The 22,057-nt window shown below is 34.7% G+C and overlaps 1 protein-coding gene across 1 annotated transcript in view; it reads left to right on the top strand.

Annotated features, from left to right (window-relative positions):
* TOP2B (DNA topoisomerase II beta) overlaps positions 1 to 22,057 on the top strand; it is a gene marked incomplete at its 5' end in the record, with an annotated part of 62,360 nt that overhangs the window by 20,167 nt on the left and 20,136 nt on the right. The window contains 14 exons of the mRNA XM_084306719.1: positions 219 to 309; positions 2,324 to 2,387; positions 3,647 to 3,792; positions 4,786 to 4,883; positions 6,084 to 6,296; positions 6,378 to 6,551; positions 13,534 to 13,635; positions 13,736 to 13,873; positions 14,953 to 15,091; positions 17,066 to 17,223; positions 17,946 to 18,071; positions 18,991 to 19,101; positions 19,186 to 19,291; positions 19,504 to 19,613. Of these exons, the coding sequence (XP_084162845.1) occupies positions 219 to 309; positions 2,324 to 2,387; positions 3,647 to 3,792; positions 4,786 to 4,883; positions 6,084 to 6,296; positions 6,378 to 6,551; positions 13,534 to 13,635; positions 13,736 to 13,873; positions 14,953 to 15,091; positions 17,066 to 17,223; positions 17,946 to 18,071; positions 18,991 to 19,101; positions 19,186 to 19,291; positions 19,504 to 19,613 (1,776 nt within the window). The remainder of the gene's footprint in view (positions 1 to 218; positions 310 to 2,323; positions 2,388 to 3,646; positions 3,793 to 4,785; positions 4,884 to 6,083; positions 6,297 to 6,377; positions 6,552 to 13,533; positions 13,636 to 13,735; positions 13,874 to 14,952; positions 15,092 to 17,065; positions 17,224 to 17,945; positions 18,072 to 18,990; positions 19,102 to 19,185; positions 19,292 to 19,503; positions 19,614 to 22,057) is intronic.

The raw sequence follows: 22,057 nt of genomic DNA, 5'->3' as shown, positions 1-22,057 counted from the left end.
ATCCTGGGTATACATCAAAAGAAGTATTTACTGGGCTTTTCTTCTTTTTGGAAATGCTCTCTTTGTACTTCTGTATCAGCTAAAAATTACGACAGTGATGAAGTTAAAAATCTCAATTTTACTGTTGAAATGTTAAGTATAAAGTATGAATATTTTGTTTTTGAGACCAGGACAATAAATATTTTTCTTTTTCTTCTTTTTTTTTTTTTTATATGTAGTTAATGTGGGTTTATGATGAAGATGTAGGAATGAATTGCAGAGAAGTTACCTTTGTCCCAGGCTTATACAAGATCTTTGATGAAATCCTTGGTATGTATAACATTATTTTAGCATTATGATTATTCTGAGAACTCTAAAAGCACGTTAATGTATATCCAGGTTTTGGTGTTCCACTAAAATACAGTGCTTGGACATTTTAGTGCACGCCAGCACTGTAGAACAGTTAAGAATAGAGAAGAATGCTTTCAGTTGAAACTGCAAGAAAGTATAATTATTTGTTACTAGATGTCCAAAATAGATCATATTTTGTCATTGATATTGTTACAAGATTTTTTAATCTGCAAGTTTGATCAGGCTAGCAGTTTTAGGTAACATTTAAATGAAGACTTTTCTGAAGATTTTTCTGAAAGAAGACAACTGAAAGTTATCTAAGTTAAATTTTCATCTCGTGAATCATTAAAACTGCCTCCTTGTGTACAGAGTGGTAGTGGTGGTGATGGTCATTCTTAGATGGATCATTTCTAGACTTCAAACAATTTTAAAAGGGATATGAATCATACTGCCGTTTAAAAGCGTGGTGGTTGAGGCACAAACAAAGGAGTTTTAGAAAATTGTGTCCCAAGTCCCTGAGTCACTATGACTTCCTAGCTTATGATGTTCTCTTGGTGACTGCCACACATTGAAGACCAACTGGCAATAGTGATATGCAATATCTGAGTGGGCTGCGGAACTGATATTTTGGGTTAATTGACATTATTCCTTGGGCTAATCAGTTTTTATGAATTTATGTTGTAAAAATTGGCAGGATAACATCATGAACTAAATTACAGTCTATTAAGGTCAATGGAAATTTTGTCACGACCTTCATTGGGTTCAGAACTTACCCACACCTCTAACACTACAGTTTATAGTATTGCTGTCTCAGAGTCTATGGCTAAAGTCTATTTCTTGGCCAGCTGGAAATGAAGGATTTTGTTTAGTTATTTTTCACTCATTCCGTGATTTGAGAAATACGAGACTGAAAACTTAAATCACTTTTTTTTTTTTTTTTTGAGTGCTGCCTCTTAGATAGAATTTACAGGCTTTTCACAGAAGGGAGACACTTTCATCTGGTCCCATTCAAAAGGAAAATAATTACCATGTCATTATTGTAGTACTGTATGGCTTATTGCTTCTTTATGTAGCACTCATAAGCACGCTACAGAGTGTGGTTTGAGAGCTAAGGTTCAGTGTATTAACATGATGAAAATTGGACATTATGGCATTATGCATGCTTTTTAGTGAAACTACTCTTAATGATTTTAGAAAAAGCACCTTGAAATATCTGATACTATATTGAGATCCCTATAAGCTATTAAGATACGTTTTTACTGGATTTCTCCTCACGTACTTTGCTGTTTTGGGATTTTATTTTGACCTATTTTGTGGGTGTTGAGACAAATGTTGAATGTGTTTTTATGGTTAATGGCCATAGTCACATTTCAGATTCCTATTGTTTGTAGGTAATATACATTGGAGTCCAATTTAATTAAATTCCAATAAAATGTTAACCTCCAATTATCCTTCTTTTAATCCTAAATTGTTGAAAACGAGAGTAGTTATAAGCCTCAGCTTCTTTAGAGAAACCTTTTGCTGATATCAAAACACTCCTTAATGGATGTGACTTTTTCAGGATTGCATTTTAGTGTCAAAATGATGTGTAAACTGATCTGGTGATGATGCATACAATTCCTAGGATTTTTTACACGTTTGGTGTAATATGTGTGACAAATCCAAAGAAGTGCAGAAACAGAAGAATGAGGTGTTCAGCATGCTAAGAACACGAGAAGAGGCTCACAAAATGCACTTCTGTATTTCTGAGATGGTCTAACTGCTAGAAGTAAAATTAGGAATTAAAAGAAGGTTGAAAAATACCTTCTTCTAGATCCATGTTCTTATTTATTGATGCTGGTAATAAAGATACAGAGCATACAAAATCTTATCTGATGAAAAAAAGGACCTAAATCATTGTAATTTGTGGTAGAATGTTTATATAATCAGTTTAACACATCAAGTAATTAATTATTGCTCCTAGAAAGTGCTAATGTATTACTTTGTTTCATAGTAAATGCCGCTGACAATAAGCAGAGGGACAAGAATATGACTTGTATTAAAATATCCATCGATCCGTAAGTAAAAGCATGCTTTAATTTACTTTGCCAGAGCAATTGTAATTTAAATTTGTACAAATGATTTTGCTAAATGAAATTGGATTTTATTTTACAACAAAAATAATCTTTTTGGAGTTATTTCTGTTAGCTTCATATTCTAAGATGAAAAAGTGAATTTAACAGTAATTACTACCACTCTGAATTTATAATAATCTGCTTTCCTAAACCACTCATTAATTTTTGATTGAATGAAACTTAGAATCTGAAGATTATAAAATCTATGCTTATGTGAAAACTTGCTAGTACATAACTGTAACTAGCAAGGTTACATGTAAATCATAAATACTAACGTTAAGTTTCCGTACCATAATTTTGTACTTCCTGAGCTTCTATGTTAACTCCTTCAGCGTGAGGTTAAAGGTATGTTTAAATTAGTCAGCTATATCAGGCTGAAACTGCATATTGCAAATATGTTGTCACCCATGTTTTTCCAAATTGAACACTTGAGGATGAAGAGATACTTCCTAATAAGAAGTACCATAGTCAAATAGGTGGTGATTGGGTTCCTTTAGTAGTACCTTTTCAGTGATATTTAAATGAATAATAAATATTTTGGAGATCCAATTTTCACATCTAATCCACAGGATAATAAGCTGAAAAGTCATTTTTCTGCAAGTTTTCAGTGCAGTACCAATTTCTGTAGACAAATCGCTTTTATCATGGAGTGGGAGGGAAATGGTAGTGGTATGTCTGTCTGACCTGTCTTGATTTTGAACTCTCTAATGCTCCAGAATGAAAATTCTGTATGAGCACTGTAAGTATTAGTGATGCTAGATGTTGAGGAATTTCGGTATTGATGCATAAAAGAAATTACAATGTTTATCATAAGAGGAAAATAACAGTTTTAAAGAGAGATAACCTTATCTGGATGGACTTTAACTGAAACCTGTAAAGCTACATCTCTAACAAGTATAATTCTGTCACAAAGTTTCATGATTCTGTTGCAGATCATGTTGATAGTGAAAGATCTTCACACAGATTTTTGGGGGATCATTTTTATATGAAATGCTGTCATGTATGGGCAGTTGTGCTCCTTCTCTGACACCTACTAAGTACAAATAAATGTTTTTTGAAATTAAAGATGCTAGAGCAGTGAATAAACAGAATATGGTCTTTTATTGTAACTTATGCAGTTATTTAAGCTTGTAAAGTATATTTAGGAGTCTTTTTTCAGGTTAATGTTAATTGGGTTTATGTCTTTCTTCACTATTTTGTAGGGAATCAAACATTATCAGCATATGGAATAATGGCAAGGGTATACCAGTTGTGGAACACAAAGTAGAAAAAGTATATGTACCTGCTTTAATCTTTGGGCAGCTACTAACATCTAGCAACTACGACGATGATGAGAAAAAAGTTACAGGCAAGACTATTTAACTTGCTTTGTTTTATGCCATGAAGCTAGTTTGTTTATCGGTGTGCTTTCTCTTTTTACATTTTTACTCTTTTTCATGATGGATGATCACTTAGTCACCATTACCAGAGTTCTGTGTAAGAATAAAATGATTTAAGAAAAAAAATCCTACTTTTTCATTTTTTTAATAACAATGTTTACATAAAATTTTATATTTGTATGTTTAGTGTCAGTATTCATTATTCGGTAAAAAAAAATCCATGTTAATTATACCATATGCAAGCACTAAAAGATTTATGTTATTGAGATGAAGGAAATAATAATTTAAATAAATTAGACTGATTTATTATCTTAAATGTGATGTAACCCTAATTTAGATCATGAATGAAAGTTAGTTCTGTTTTATCCCACTCCATATATTTAGCCCATTTTATGATGACTTTAAAATTTTATTTTCAGAAAACGTAGAGCAATGAATTTATTTTATTTTAACATTTATATAGTGTATTAGAAATTCCTCCAAGTTTCCACAGAAAATGAGCGTGACTTCAGTCAGTTAGGAAGGTTTACCTTTGAGTTGTTGCCAAGAAGGGGGTGACCTAACCTCTTTACCTCTGGACTTCTATTCCCATTGCTGCTTTTCTGCCAGAGCTAGCAAGCATGTGCAGAATGAGTTGGCTCTGATCACGAATTAGTTTTCAGCTGGATCATGGTGTTGAGGTCACTTGCCTTTCAGCAGGCAACCTCTAGATCAACAGAAGGGAAGCAATGGGAGCATCCTGGCCTCGGTGGGGGGAGGAGCAAGTGGTGCATTATTGAGGCAGAAATAGTTGCACCAGATTGTAGGTAGCGTGAAAATGCATCTCTGTCGTCCTTTGATAGCTCTTGACATATGGCCCAACTTTCATCTTATATAGGAACATTTTATTTCATTTGCATTGCCTCTGTGTATCATAAATAAAGTTTTGCTTTAACAAAATTTACTGTATGTTATTTTTTCAGGTGGTCGTAATGGCTATGGTGCAAAACTTTGTAACATATTTAGTACAAAGTTTACAGTTGAAACTGCTTGCAAGGAATACAAACACAGCTTTAAGCAGGTATACAAATAGTCTCAAATTTGTTCTTTTTGCTGTAATCATAAGATTCAAATTTAACACATTTTCTATATTTCATAAAATTAATCATGCACATTCAAATGTAAAGTGTGTAGGCTATTCAGGCCAAGTTAGTTCTGTCAGTGGAACTGGTACTTCTGCATCCTGGTGGTTTTTTCGTTTGTTTTAAGTAATATTTTTCTTGCAAGTATTAGGTAACTAAAAATGAAAAACAATTTTTTGCTGTTAAAACCGAGGTTTATTCATGTGGATGTGAAAAAGAACGTGTTTAATTGATATATTCTGCAATTGTTAAGTGATTTCTCAGAAAAAAAAAATCTTTCTACTTTGCTATGCAAACATAAAAACAATTATCTAGGTTATTTTATATTAGAATCAAAAAAAGAATTTTTGAAGTATTGGTCATGAATTTCATCAGCACAGCTGGACTTGGGTGCAAAGAAACCCCACATGAACCCATTGCTCATAGTTTTAATTGTCAGCACAAAGTTCAAAGATTACATGTAATTCATCTGCTGCATTTAGCTTTGAGCTGGCCACCTTTATAAAAGTTTGAAGAACATTGGGGGGAGTGTTAACTACCAAAGCTCCTCAGCCTTGGAGTGTTTCACAGTTGGTGGCTTCTCTCGCTTTTTCCTGGGCAATTTCTGGTTATGCTGTCATGTTACTGCCAAAACCAATACATTTCAATGGTTTATCTGTCTCTTTAAAAATGTAAGATTTTCTGCTAATTGCCAAAAAACAAATTATTAAAAGCACATCCACGGAAGTGATATCTCAGGGACTGCTGAGACTGCGCAGGGACTAATAAACCTCTCTATAGAAGTATGTAGTGGATGGAAAACATTGAACTAATGGGCAATAAAGACTATTTAGGTAGCTCACTTGTACTTAATTTAGTCAGTTCTGCAGTGCGCTCTACTTGCATTAGAATCATATCCATCAATGTAACGATGCCTGTATATTTATAGAAACCACAAATCGGCTGTCACCAATACTTGTAAATCTTGGTAAAGCAATTAATTTTATACTTAGTATTTTACCAGAGGAAACTTTTAAAAGAAGTCTGTGAGCTTTATGTTCCGTAGTTTTTGCAGTCCTAGCAAAAAATAGAAAACAGAACAAAGCAGGAGGATAGTGTCTTGTATTTAAGCTAATATTTTAAATGTTTTGTTTCCAAAGACTTGGATGAACAATATGATGAAGACTTCTGAACCCAAGATTAAACATTTTGATGGTGATGACTACACATGCATTACATTCCAACCAGATCTATCTAAATTTAAAATGGAAAAACTTGATAAGGATATTGTGGCCCTCATGACAAGAAGAGCATATGATTTGGCTGGGTCATGCAAAGGAGTCAAAGTTATGTTGAACGGGAAGAAGTTACCTGTAAGAACCTCTTTTAATTTTTTTTAAGTGGACTGAGTATTTAATCTGAAGTAGAGTAATTGCTATCTGTGTCACTCATAGGTAAATGGATTTCGCAGTTACGTAGATCTTTACGTAAAGGACAAGCTGGATGAAACTGGAGTTGCACTCAAAGTTATTCATGAAGTTGTGAATGAACGATGGGATGTGTGCCTAACTTTAAGTGAAAAAGGATTTCAGCAAATCAGCTTTGTAAATAGTATAGCTACCACAAAGGTGAGTAGTTATAGTTACATTAAATGATAAAAATAGATGCTAAGGTTATGCCTAGTAAGACATTCAAAAAAAAAGTGTTATTAAAAATAAATAGCTGGGATAATCCTTTGCATGAAAGGATTTGGCAGAGCAACTGAATGCAGTCAAAATATGGTCATATCAGTATTTCTGAATATGCCCTAGATTTTAAAATGCTAGTAAACATGATCAATGATACTGATGTCTTACATGAGTGTTACTGATTAATGAATGGAACTGTTGCTTAGTAAAACAATTCCGAGATTAAGATTAAAAACTGTACAGACCCCTTTAAAGTTAGTAACAGGTTTTGAGAGGAAACAAGTCTTTTGGTATTCATGAAAAATGGTGTTTAATTTATTGCTTTATGATGTATAAAACTGGCCTGAAATATTGAGATTAATTTTTTTTCATCTGTTTTTCTACATACGGGATCAATGTTTTGTTCTTTGTTCTTATTAGCAACTAGAGAAGTAGCAAATGGCATCATAACAAATCTTCAGATACGATGAAGAAGCAATCTCCTCAGCGTACTAAACTAGAAAGAAGTCTGTGCTTTGATGCTGTGGTAGTCAGGCACAAAGACAATCACCTAAAATTTATTAGTATAACTCATTTATGTTGGTTTGGTGTGGCCCAAGTTAAGGTATCTGGGATCCACCATGGTGAAAGAAAATCTTTGTTGATTTCTGCTCTTGACAAACTACACTGATTGAGTGATCTAACATCAGTCAAGTAATTCTTGTGATGTCACTGTTTGTAGGGAACCTTCACCATGAGTTTCTCAGAAAGATAAGAATGTATATCCACTCAAAACACCCTTCGCTCAAATTTCATCTGATAGAGTCAAACAGAAGAAAATTCTGGAGTTAGTGAAAGTGTTTCTTAAGCACCAGTTCATAAGTGCAGTGACTGCACTAAGTAGGGTCCCTAGTCTAGGCAGGTACCCAGAAATGCCAGTGTTAATCTCACTGGTAGGTTATGTGTAGTCAGTGTTTTGATGGTATAAAGTTTGTGCTACATAATTTACTTCAGTGTTCTTTTTAGTGTAGGTGAGCCAGTGTTCAGTGGTAAGGGTGATCATTTATTTCAGTGTAGAATATTTACTTTTAAAGTGTGCATTTTAATCAAATGCTTATCTGATACTTCTCAAAACTGGGGATACAAACATACCTGGTAATTAAAAGGTTAAAACTTGGTTTTAATTCAGGCCTCTTTATGCAACATAAAGAAGAAAAATAACACGACCTTAAAGATGTATACGATAACTTCATGAAGATGCTGGCAAAGTAGACAGACTTAATAATGTTTGGTATCAGGTTAAGAGAATGTATTGGAAAAAATGAATGCTTACTCAAGTGATATTGAATTTGACTCCTTTGGATCGATTTTCACCCGTCATGCAGTTACACATGCACATTGTTATATGTTCTTTAAGAAAATTCATAGCAAAAGTACTGTGTATTCTTCAAAGGTAAGTGTTGTAATTTCTAGTTTTTCCCGCTCTCCCAATCCATGCCTTATGTGTGTGACTGGATGTGGAATGTTCGGGCGGTGAACCACCTCACCAGCAATTGATGTGCCACTACCCACTGATGAGACATAATGGCTAGTAACTAACTGCGTCACCTGCCTGTTCCCTTATCTGCTAACAGGTGAGGAGCTCATTTCAGCTGTTTTTTGGTTATTTATCACTGTTTGCTGAAAGCTTTTCATTTCTGTTTCTGGATAAATTTCACCCAGTGCTAACTTCCCTTCCACCTTTTTTAAACTTGCTTTAAATTCCAAACAAGTTTTTTAGGTTGACGGGGCTTTTTTTTTGAGGGGTGGGTAGAAGTTCAGGCAGTATGTTGAGGCACAGCTCCCTCATTTTGTTTTTGTAACTTCGTTACTGTGGTCAAATCCATGTGTATTCACAATTTTGCCACAGTAGACTACCACAGAATTTGACATGAGACTCTGAGGCTGAAAGTGTTGTGCAGATAACTTTTTACTGAGACTTGAATATAATCTGATTAAATATTGTCTTCACAAGTTCTCAATTTCAAATAGTAGCTGTAGCAGAAATTGTAGTAAAAGTTAAGTTATTAACATATCAATCTAATGATATGTTTAATATTGCAGCACTGCTAATTGTAATGCTACTTATCATTTTAGCAGAAAAAATCAGCTGATACAGATGCAGTGCCAGATATTAGACTTGGATGCAGGGAGCAGCCCATGAAACATTTATCTGTTCATAGAATTTAAACATAGCTTACCTCAGAATTAATCGAGGCTGTTGGCTGTTGATGACAATATTAACAGAATGTATATTGGAGCTAGTCTATGCTTCACTTTTAAGATTTTAGTTGCTATAATTTCATTAGATGTCCTCGCATCCTGAATTTTGCAATATGGGGATTCCATTGGCTGCCTTCTGGGAAAAGAAGGCTTTGCAATTATAGTTATATTTTTCATACTACAGTAATCATAATAATCATTCTAGATTTAGAGGGTATTTTTCTTTTTTCTGTCTTGTATTAAAATGTACTGACAGTTGGGGCAGTTCTAGGCTGTTATGCTTCTATAGTGGGTAAATGTGCCACCTACTGGTGAGATGGTTGAAAGGTTCCCAACTTTGAGCTCTGAACATCCCTCAATCAATGCTACACACTAAGAATGGACACAGGAATGGGGAACTGTTATAATAACTAATATCTTCTAAGAACAAGAATTACTGGTAAGTAACCAGTTTTTGATATGTCAGCTGTTAGATTTAGCAAAATATTTGAAGTGCTAAAACTAGGCTTTTCTAAGCTGCTTGTATATAAAACGTTATACCAAAATCAGATATATTGCTGTGAGCATAAGATTTTAGTAATGTGATGACCGAAAGTAATGCATTTAATATTGCCATTCAAATGTGAAATGCTTTTGAAATGTCATATGATATTTTCATGTAGTAGCACTTTGGAAATGGATTTATTTTTCTTTCACTGGCAGGATATCGATGTTTCAACTTTCACTGAACTCTCCCTATGCTGAAACTCTGTCATTTATATATGGATAAAAACTTTTTTTTGTGTGTAATGAAATGACATTGGCAATCAAAAAAACCTTGTATGTATGGTGCTTCTAACTCACACTGGTGGTTTGTGTTGCTGTTTAGTAGGTGGCTTTGAAACCTGACAGAAACTGTATATGGTTTCTTTGAAGTGCAAGTACTTGTTTGGTAATGGTTAATAATATTAACCATCTTAAGCCATTGTTTTTTCCCTTCTCTCTTTCTTTTTTTTTATTTTCATCTCTTCTTTCTACATGATGTTGAGAACACAGCTGCTATCTCCTGTTGGTTCAGCCACTTTTTGATTTTTTTTCAGATGCCTACTGCGTCTTAGAATGGTTTCAGCTAGCTTTTATTTTTTTGTTTGCTAGTTGTTTGTTCTTTCTTTTCCTCTGTTTGCCTGCTGTTTTTTCTTGGTTTTGATGTCTTCCATTTCATATTTCTTATCTATCATACCTCCTCATACTTATCAAAAGCTTTCTTTCTCCTCAGTTCTGTTTTTAAAATAGCTTTAAAGAATGTCTTCATAGATATTTTTTTTTCCTGCCACAATGCAGGTTAGTCTCAACAGGAACCATTATTTACTCTGTTGTTTTTTTATAAGACACAAATCAGTGTTAAGCAAAGGTGATCTTTCTGAGTAAAATAGTTAGACATGTTTTAACTGTGTAGGATATGTCTGTATCACTCCATTCTTTGCTATAAGAGAATAGATTTTAATGCATGTGTTATGCATGCATTATGCATGCATTATCCATGCACTGTCCATGCACCTGAATCTATCATACAGTTGGGTAGAGACCCTCAGGCACGCACCTGGAGCCAGCCAGCAACTGGCCACTGCCCAAAGCTCATCCTGAACACTGTAGACAATTTACTTTATCTCAACCTTGCTCAAGTTTTTGTTACTACCATTTGTGTCCTCGTTATCTCTAATTCAGGGACAGTGCGAAGCCACCTGCAAATTCCTTTCCCACAAATACCCTTTTTTTTTTTCAAAACTATTTAAAATCTGGGGATTTATTTTTTCTATTTAGTTCTCTGTCAGCATCTTCTTTTTGTTACAGAAGTTGGAAGTAAAACTCCAGTAATGCTAGCCACCCCTTAACTTCATTGAGCAAAAGTTAAAATTGCTGCAGGAGTTTGATTTGTGATTCTTGGTGAATCAGTAGATGCGGCTGTTATTTTGTACCCCATATTCTGTACAATTGATGAGAAATGTGAAACAATAGACTTGGTAATGCTGCAGAATACAAAGAAAAGCCAAGGGAAGCTAATCTAGGCAGCAATGAAACCACACTTCTCCATTCCCCATTTTATTGCTTATTTCAGTGAAAGGTTTTTCTACCTTTCCAATGACTTTCAATGTTTGTTTTAACCTGAACATTTTTCATTCAAGAAAATCATATGAACATGCTTACTTTTGTTTGCTTAAAAAAATTTGAGGTCCTGTCCTCAAAGTCAAACTTCTCTGAGAGAAAGTGCCTCATGCTGAAATTAGTTCTCTCTCTTGAGACTCTAGTCAAATGTTTACCATTTTGAAGCACTCCCTTACAGCTGTTTCTGTTCATCAGCTTGAGGTCTCCTGCTAGTATCTTACTAAACAGTTGCACAAGATTCCTCTGTGCCTCTATTACAAATTTCAGGTCATTCATTACCTCAGTTTTTCTGTACTGGCATCAGTCAGTCTATTTGGTTCAGTTAGATCACCTTGTAAATCAGTTCTGAAGTGTGCTTGGAAGGAATTCTTAATCAGAATATTTCAGCAGAATATGTCTTGTCCTAGTAAAATACTCATTTTTGTCAAGGTTTTAAAGCTTGACCAAGAACTCTGATCTCTGTATAAGAGAGACACAGACCTCCTCTTTGTAGTAGGAGGTGAAAGAAAGTAAGTACTCATAAGATTTTTTTTATTTGCTCTCCAGACACTGGCTTCAAATATTTATCTTGGGTTAAAAATAATGGGAGGAAATCCACAATATATTGCACCTGGGAGAAGCTAAATTGACAAGACAACATAATACATCCTCAACAGCCTATGTTAGGTGTTTTTTCTAATAACTGTGTTCCACTTCTGAGAACTATTATTGTTGTTTTTTTTTACAACTGTTTGTAGTCCCATCAGCAGCAAACCTAAGCTAACAGTTTACTGCCATCAAAAGGGGTCAAATTGTTTCCCTTTCTTCTCTGTACTCTGTGTACATATACAGTAGCTGGATTAGGTTTTTGTTGCATTGGTGTTGAATTGGTTTATGCTATAATGTTGTAGCTGGCACAAATTTATTGGGTTGATTACGACCTGCCTCTTTCATCATTAACAGTGTCAGAAAGTAACAGACTTTTTGAAGTCAGATATAACTCGCTTCACAATGGGGCAGGGTGATGAAAATACATACTAGTTTCCATGTTTATTTAGTGTTTCTACTATTGATAAAATTCAGTCTAAATAGGAAAGAAAGAAATGTTCGAACAAACAAAATTTTGTTCCACACTTCCAGTTCAGGCACTTCCAGATGGTGCCCCAGGCCTTCTATCAAATTCTCTAGCTACAATCCTCTTGGACTTAAACTTTAAGCCAGATACAAGAAGAACCCCAAACGTACTGTTAGAAGACAAACCTTTTTGAGATGAAATCATTTGGAAAATAAAGGCATGAAAAAGCTCACATGAAATTGTGAGCTTTCTGGAAAAAGAGACCTATTGGAGATCTATTACATCCTAACAATAGCTGTGGATTTACATGTGTAAAAGAAAACTAACAATTATGGGGTATATTGTAAAATTCAGAAGCAATCTGAATCAGAATCACAAGTAAAGACTGAAACTGTACAGACTTCTATCAACTAAAGAAACAATCACAGAAAAGCTGTCCATTACCTAAACGAACAAAGCTAATCTATATTTCATAGGACCTAGAAATTATTTTCTTATTACAAAGAAAATGGAACAATATCATCATTGAGTTAACATCAACTGACATTAATAAATGCACAGTGCAAATCCTACAAAGTGTGGCAAATGCATCTTAGAAAGATTCACATCATAGGTTAAGAAAAAGTAATTGTTTTGTATGAAGTGGGATTAGAGCCCGTGGATATAGTCATGATTAATAATAATAGCAAATGAAACATCCCAGAGTAGGAGAAACAACTAGTATTTGAAGGTACGTATCCAGTAGCCTTTTATTCCATATTTATATCTAACTTCAAAAAGGTAACTTTTCTGACTTACCACTTCCAAAGTTTAAGTATATAAGTGAATATTTCTTCCTCAGGGTCTGTTTTGCTAGGGTTCACAGCTAGGAGGTGAATACATTGCCTAAGCCAAAAGTTCCTCTCCCTCTCCCTCTCCCTTTTCCTTTTTCTTTTCCTCAATAATGGTGTTAGTTGAAATAGTTGGAAATATATCTGGAAAGGCTTTAAGCAAGGATAACCAGAGAGTCCCCCCCGTTTCAAAGGATAAAGGCAGGAATTGTGACAGGCACTGTGAACATTTTATTTTCAGCTGTTGTGGTGCAGTGGAGGAAAAAATCCTACGCTGTCTTTCTGCCCATCTTTCTTTCATTTTCCACTGAGATGATGCCAGGCATTGCTTATAAGCCATTTTTTTCCCCCTTCTGCATTTGGGCAGTAGCTGTAAGGAAGTCCCGGTGGCTGCTCAATTGTTGCAAGACAGGTGGCAACATGGTTACATAGCTACAAGTTACTGCCCTGTGGTGGGAATGAAGACTGAATGACAAAAGAGTAACTGTAAAACCAAATTTTCTTTGTTATCTTATAACTTAATGTGCATTGACTTCCAACTTTGACTGCAGTATGACTACAGGAACTAACCTTATTTGAACCTTGTTTATAAGATTAAAAGCTATTAGAAAAATTCAAAGTGTTGTGTTTTTTTTTTCTTTCTTTCTTCATCAAGGGTGGTAGGCATGTCGATTATGTGGTGGATCAGGTTGTGGGCAAACTGATAGAAGTGGTGAAAAAGAAGAATAAAGCTGGAGTTTCAGTGAAACCATTTCAGGCAAGTGACATTGTACAAAAATGCCATATATAAAAATATATATTATTAAAGAAGAAGATGGTAATTTTGTTAAGTAAATTGTTTTCTATGTTTTCAACAGGTGAAGAATCATATATGGGTTTTTGTTAACTGCTTGATTGAAAACCCATCTTTTGATTCCCAGACAAAGGAAAACATGACACTGCAGCCTAAAAGTTTTGGGTCCAAGTGCCAGCTATCTGAGAAATTTTTTAAAGCAGTAAGTAAAGCTTATTTCTTGTTTTCAGTGAAACAGGAATTGACAGACTGGATTATGTATATGCATGTTAGGTAGCTGAAGATTAATTGGTGCATTATGGTACCCTAGTGATATTAGCATACAATGAAAATGGGATGGAGGAACTTTTGTTAATTATCTGGCTGTAAGAATGGAGGCAATGACTGTATTTTGATTATTGCCCCAGATTTAAAAGTGAGTTTCAACAGAAGAGCTATTTTTTTGCGGATTCTGGCATTTATTTTAGTAAAATGAAATTGACTGTAGTAGTAAGGAGAATGGTGTTATTGCTAGTACTCCTGGCATCAAAACTTAACTCCTTGTATCATATTTTATTCCTTTAGTTTTGTGTTACTAATGGGATTCTTACAGACCTTACAAGAAAAATAATGATCTCATATTTATTCTCCAGATTTTGTTATATACACTGTAGTTCTATCAGTGTGTCTGGTTTACAGTATTTCTGATTTCCTGGAAGTTTGAATGTTGCTCCTTTTTTTTTTTTTTTTTTTTAATGTGAATTCAAATCTAAAGCAGTTTTTGTTTAGAAGATATGCTATATACTATCTTTGCTGCAGATGTATTTCTTGAAATGTACCAGTTTCTGAAGTGGTTGTAATAATAGTTGATACATAGAGCCTTATTTTTAAATCCTTTTGGGTCTTCCAATTATTTTCAGAATTTCCAAAGAAACCTTAGATGTCCATATTATATCCTATAAGGTTAATTTTGTTGTCAAAGTGCGGGAAGCAGGAGCTTAGTACCTAAAACGTCTCAGCACATCAGCCACACAATATAATACATCCTCATATTGAATCTTGGTCCGTTTTTTCTCTTTCCTTACCACCAGTTATACAAGGTAGACAAAAGAATCTGTGAGAGTGTTGTACTTTAGTTTTGTGCGCATAATGTGCTACACAGGTATGAGTTAATTCTTTGGCCTTTTACAGGCTGCATTTTTTTTTTAAATGTAAAGGACCAGTAGCTTAAAATTGAGAGATAAGAATCTGCCATGTGAAGTTTTACTTTTCTCATCCACACTTCTGATCTGTTGCTTACAGGCCTCTAACTGTGGTATCATAGAGAGCATTTTGAATTGGGTCAAATTCAAGGCACAGACTCAGCTGAACAAAAAATGTTCATCAGTGAAACACAGTAAAATCAAGGGCATCCCAAAACTGGATGATGCTAATGATGCTGGTAAGAACACTTACTTTTAATATCTTTTAAGTGAGTAATAACATGTAAGACTGCTAATGACTGTTTATATTCTCTTGCTTAAAAAATGGTATAGCTATAGCTGAAGGAATTTGAAGGAAAAAAATGGTTCCTTTTTACTTGATTGTAGGAAAAGGTTAACATTTTGTTCTGTTGGCATTTAGTACAGTTTGCTTACTAGACTTACAGAAACATGCATCTGTCAAAGGAATACCAATTCCACAACCAAAACTGTCATTAAGAGGAAACATAATTAACCCTTTTGAGGCAAAATATGACATCTGAAGAACTGGATAACTGATAAAACACTGAAAGAAAACTCAAAAACAAACAAACAGAAAACACCCAAAAACTTGGATACCTGTTACTCAGATGTTTCTCTACTGCCTAGAAGTTCTTACATGGGGAGTAGGAACTATTTATCTCCCACAAAGGCTTACTCATGTATTAGTTTACTGAAGATCTGCAACATACCAGATATTTCACGTTGGAGGCATTTCACATTCAGGTGTGGACACATGGGAAAGCAGAGAGACATTCAGTTTGTAAATAAGGTGTGTTGTTGTATTCACACTCAGCCTGACTTTTTGAAGTGCTGTGTATACAGGCAGAAATGTTTTAGGTTGAAGGATTGTAAGTGATACATTTAGTAAAAAGTTTTTCAGTCCTTTCTTTTTAAAGACTGAAGGTACCATATGGGTCACCTGTTTGCTCTTGAAAATCCATAGGAAGTTTTTGTTCTTGTGCAAAAGAACTAAGCTAATACTATAATGAGGACTTAAAAGGAATTAAAAGCTGCTCTCATTGAGAAGGGAAGACAGAGCATGGTACAGAAGACTGACTCCTTAAATTTCGCTGAGAATGTGCTGGTTGCTCTGCTCTTGAGAACTTGTCTTAATGAATTTTAGTTGGTGGCTCCACCTGACTGAAAGCTTGAAGTTTCTCTTGAATTCTTTTAGTTTTTAGAGCTGTGTCCAGAAAAATACCAGAAAGGCACATTGTGCTTCCCTGAAATTAATCACTAATGATTACACAATTCCAGAAGATGGTGCACCTGGATGGCATTCAGATTTGTTTTCTGCAGTTCATTTGGGAAAGAGGCTAATACATATTCTAATGCGACACACTTATTTTTCTTGGTATTTGGATTGCGCCTTCTTGATTGCACTGTAGCTATACCTTTTAACAGTGTGAATATATATGTGATTCAGATTCACTTAAGGTATATGTCTGAATGTAAGTTCTGAATGTAATAGGAAAAGGCAAATTGTTTTCTACATACCAGGTAGAGGCAAATCAAAGTACCTATTTTAAATGTCATTATCTTCAAAACTTTGTTATTAACAATAGATAAAAGCCAACCAGCTTCAAAGTCTTTGCAGTCTTTCCTACCATTTGACACTGATAAGATAGCAAAACTGCTTAATGAGCATTTGTACCCTTCAAAGAGAGTGGGTTCCATTTTTGAAACTGCTTATCAATTAAAATATATTCCAGTTGCAGTAAACAAAATATACATGTCATACCAGTTTTGAGCACACTCATATAACTCAGATACACATAATGTATGTGTGTAATTTCCAGATAGCCTGTGAAATGGTAAAAGTGCAGAAGCAATTTGTTTTGGGGTGTTCTTTGTTGCTGTGTTTTTTTTTGTGTCTATGTGCAGATTTGTCAGTACCACTACGTAAGACATGCCATTGCATTTCATTTTGCTCTTTGCCACATAGTGATCTGTAACGTGTTGCTGAGGGCAAGAATACTCCTTCCTGTTGTGTAGTTTTAGTAGTATGGAGGGTCATCCCTAAAAGTAGAAATCCAGCCTATTTAAATTATCTGACATAGCGTTTAGGAAGAGCATTCATGACTGATTCTATCGTATTCCTGTTGTTTGAGTTTAAAAGTTAAGCTTTCTGTTTGTTTTTTGCCTTGCTCCTACTTCTTCCTGAACTACAGGTGGCAAACATTCCTTGGACTGCACGCTAATCTTAACAGAAGGAGACTCCGCCAAATCTTTAGCTGTCTCTGGCTTAGGTGTTATTGGTCGAGACAGATACGGAGTATTCCCACTCAGGGGCAAAATTCTTAACGTTCGAGAAGCTTCTCACAAACAGGTAAGTAGTCTTCTCAATTCCTTTTAGCCAACAGGTAGATGTCTCCTTATTTTTGATTTCTAGGGTTATATCACAGTATTTTCATTTTTATTTTTTCATGAAAGTGTAGTGGCTAGGGTTTCATAAAGGACCAGCTACTTTATAACCTGTAGTAAAATCCTAAACTAGAAATACTAAGTGAAGAACTGAGGTGATAAATATCATTTTTTCACAAATGTAAGGAGATTCTCCTTTGACTTCTACTAACACTTTACACGAACGCTTTACAAATTAAAACCTTACATTCTCTCAATTGTCATGTAATTTCATTGACTCCCAACATGAAGTGGTATCACTATTACTAATTGCATTACTTCTGTTGCCCTCCATACTTTGTCTTTAGTAAGAGTATTGCAGTAAGAGTACTGCAATAAGGGTATTGCAGTCTTGCAGATGCCTGTAGAAGTGATGAAAGAGAAGGCAGCTTTGTGAGATGACTTTTATATTCATCTTTCTTTGGAGTACTGTGGTTGTGGAGAAGCAGTGATACAGTCTTGAGGATTTATATGTACAGAAGAATTTTTTTCAGGTGTGAGGGCTACAAGGGGCTCAGGGATGAAGGAGTTATGAAGTTTGAGGTAGGGGTGCATTGAAAAAGTAGCTATAAACCTTAAAAAAAAAGATTGGGATATTTCTGAATTTCTGGTTTTTATACTAACTGCTAAGGTAACTTTTTAATACAGATCATGGAAAATGCAGAAATCAACAACATCATCAAAATAGTTGGACTACAATACAAGAAAAGCTATGAAGATCCAGAATCTCTAAAAAGTTTGAGATATGGAAAAATTATGATCATGACAGATCAGGTTAGTCTGAAATTCACAACTTTATATATATACAGGGTTTCTTGAAATGTGTTTTGCTGCAGTCTTACAGTAGATTCCATTTTTGTGCATTATAATCTGCCTCTATGTTATGATAATATAGATGTATTCAGAGGAAATCCCTAAGGTATGAGATTTCTTTATGGGAATAATTTGTCTATAAGTTATTTTGGTTACTCCAAATGAACAACAGAACTTTGCTGCACTGTAACAGAGAAGCCAAAGTAATAATAATAAAAAAAAAAAGTATAAACAAGAATGTTTTTGATTGCTCAAAAATTTGTTGAAAGTACAGAAGTGAACAGTAGATGAAGTAGTGATGCTAGTCTGGCAGAAACTAGAATGAAGGCAATTATTTCTGTGTATTCTCATGAAGTGTGTGTTTATTGTTCCGATTTGTAGAAGGCGAGGTAGCCTGTGCTTTAGATAATTGTGAAGGTTTGTTTGTTTCTCCTGGAAAGGTCAAATTATCAAGCATTTTAGCACCAATGAGAACCAATGGGCCAGGTTTGGCTTTCTTCCACAGAGATTCAGCTCCATGTTATCTGAGAGATGGACAGCTCTCCCAGACAAAACATGCCATAGGCAAATAAACCTGTGACCTGCACCTGTGCACATGGTTTGGAAGAGCTCAATGTTAGCTCTGGGATAGGGGTGTTTACAAGTGGTTATTTGATACCCAGGTTCAGTTCAGAATCCAAATTAAAACCTAACTGTTCCCTTTTGTGTCACCAGATATGGTTTTAATGTATCGAGGCCAGTGCATTCTGTTTATCCTTGCAACTAGACTTTTTCATACATTGCCACTCTAGTTTTGGTGTTGGGATGCGGGTGGGTTTTTTGGTGTCTTAGTGTGATCTGACATTTTACAAGATTACCTTATGTTCATGTTCTGATTTAGGATCAGGATGGATCTCACATAAAAGGCTTGTTGATCAATTTTATTCATCACAATTGGCCATCACTGTTGAAACACGGTTTTCTGGAGGAGTTCATCACTCCCATTGTAAAGGTATGGGTCCTGTTAATGCAATTTTATTTATTATTTACAGTGCAACAGAAAAGTTAATTATTTTTGTTTTGTTTTGTTTTAAAGGCAAGCAAAAATAAGCAAGAACTTTCATTCTATAGTATTCCAGAATTTGATGAGTGGAAGAAACACATGGAAAATCATAAAGCATGGAAGATAAAGTACTACAAAGGTTTGTTTAAAATAAAGAAGTTAACCTTGTGAATATAAAAATAAATAATAAATGGATGTTACAAAGTTTTATTTATAGCTGATTTCATTATACTATCTTATCTTCTGCAATGATTTTATTTAAGGGGTAAAACGTTAAAACTTATGTACAAAGGGTAAGATGTTAAAACATAAATTCCAAGTATGGAGTAACTGTTTTGTTTTGTTATACAGGTTTGGGTACCAGCACTGCTAAAGAAGCAAAGGAATATTTTGCTGACATGGAAAGACATCGGATCTTATTTCGATATGCTGGTCCTGAAGATGATGCTGCCATTACACTGGTAAGAACTTATAAAAGGGATTCTCTATGATATTTCTTAGTTTCCGTTGTTCACTGAACATGAGGAAGTCCTAGCAGGTGAGATTTTTTTTTGGCATGACTGAATAAAAAATACTTTCAGGGGAGAAAAAAGCTTTTGAAAAATGTTTCAAATTTTGGAGTAAGACCCTTATCTGTGCTACAAAATTAATTCTACCTTCTGCTTAGTAGCTCTGATCAATTTTATGTGGTGTAGATATCAAGGAACACTACATTCAAAGTTGCTTTTAAAGAGAGAACACACAAAAGAGTATTTTGAGTAAGGCAATAGAGCTCAAATTGATGGTGTTTTGCACCTACTTGGGTCCCTGATTTTTGTTTATGAGCAAATTGCATCAGATAATAATAATTTATTCTTTGAAGATATGTCAGTATGGCACGTGTGTATTCAGACATGTCCTGCACATTTGAATTTGAAATCTTGTAGGTAGTTGTGTTCAGGTGTTTTGAACACATCAGACATATGCAGTCAGTACACCAAGAAATTATTTGTGTTTCACAAACTTGAGAAAGGAGAAAGAATGGAGTGTGTAGAATGAACTGTTTCCTCAAGATGTGTTTCACCTTTTATATAAGTTAATTTACTATTTCAGTTTTAGGTGTTATTAGAGAGAAGAGTGGGAAAATGCACATATTCAGATATGAGCTCTCTCCTTATGTAATAACTTTTTCTTTATATTGTGGATCCAGTAAAATGGTGCGTTTTTACTAACAGAAAAAGCTAGTAAGCAGTATGTACCTGTTCTCTTGAAGGAAAAAAAAAAAAACACACACAATGTGTCAGAAGTTATTTATACTTCTCATTTTCATTCTGCCAAAGATGCACTGAAACGCGATCCATGCATGTGGTTGCCCATCCTAGAAAAGTGTGTTCATCTAGATAGTAAAGGAGCCTGTAAGTTTGCATATCCATTAAGAGAAGAAGAAACCCTGAACAACTTGATCAAAAATCTGTGTTCTATTTCTGCAAATACACCACAATTATTGTTCAAGGAGAATTTGTAAGCTCTCCTCTAAGAGTTACAGACAGAAGGTCTTTTGGTTCAAGGGAAGGTAAAAGAGTTCAGTTGCAATTACAGCCAAACAGATTGATGTCACTCTTGATGTCACGTTTAGCCCTAAAGGCAGATTCTGTTCCTACTAAGAATTCTTCTTAGTATCTTTCTGTTTATGCTGTGATCATTCTTCACTGACTGCTTCATCAGTACCATTACCAAGTACTGAGACACTATTGTGGAGGATCTAGTCTTCTGCTTTCCATTCTGTTGCTCATTCCCTTCACCGTGTCTTCTGTCTGTTTCTAATAGTGTACATATAACTGTACAAGATATTCTAGGTTTGTATAAAGATGGCCTGTTAATAGTGAATAGTTGACATGCAGGATGTTCTGTATTTATTTCAGTGATGTCTAAGGCCATATTACCTGTTAAGGCTGATACTCATTATTGTCTAAAGTTATATCCTGTCAGTTCTAGATGAAATTAGTCATTTGTTACACAAGAAAGCTGTTAACAGAAGTTGCACCTGTATTCCTGTTCACATCGTCTCTGCTGACAGTTACAATTCCAGCCCCAAGTCACCACTGGGCATAGTGGGTCAAAGATTGTAGGGCCTACCAGGTCTCAAGATAGCTCTAATCAAGAAAAACAATTATTTCACATAGTAAATTCTCAGTATTATGAAGAACTTTTTGCTAGGAAGTCTAGCAGTCTTAGAATAGCAGTTCTAAGTGAAGAAAGGAAAGGAAACACAAAAACATTCTATTTGAGCATAAATATTCAAGAGTAATTTTTATTGAAAATTTTTATTCTAATTTTTATGCTGATCCAGCTCTTGTTCACTTGTCACTGCAGTGTCTCTGTAGGAAAAATATAAATACATGGAAAAGAACTAGAATAAGACTGTGAGAATTAAGCTTTGTTTTTACAAGAGCCTAATCTTAAGCCTACAGATGTCTGACATTGTAAATTGTTGAGCTTTATTGACAAAGGTAGTCAATCTGATACTAAACAGGATGATATCACTTAGTCCCTTTCTCAGTAAGTTGATTAGGTTTGCTACTTAATGTGAAATATCATGATCTCCAAGGAAATGAAGCTATTAATTGAGATCTTCTGGAGTGCTCCAGTCAGAGTCCTTAAAAAAAGACAGTGATTACTGTTCTCTTATGCAGGAGAGTGGTGAAATCAGAACATGATGGAATCCATGTTATTTTACTCTGTAATGAAAAAGGTAGTACCTCAACAACTCACAGAATTGTCCCAAATTAGTCGAAATTTTGCTTAAACCACATTTTTTATGCATTCCTCTGTTATTTCTTCTGGAGAAGAAACGCACTGGAGGGGAACTCTGTTTCAGTAACAGGACAGACAGAACATTCCTGTGTCATTTTGTAGTGATAAGTTG

Source organism: Netta rufina (genome assembly GCF_964035555.1).
Source record: "Netta rufina genome assembly, chromosome: 2".
NCBI classification, from domain to species: domain Eukaryota; kingdom Metazoa; phylum Chordata; class Aves; order Anseriformes; family Anatidae; genus Netta; species Netta rufina.
This window is presented reverse-complemented; position numbering and strand designations above follow the sequence as displayed.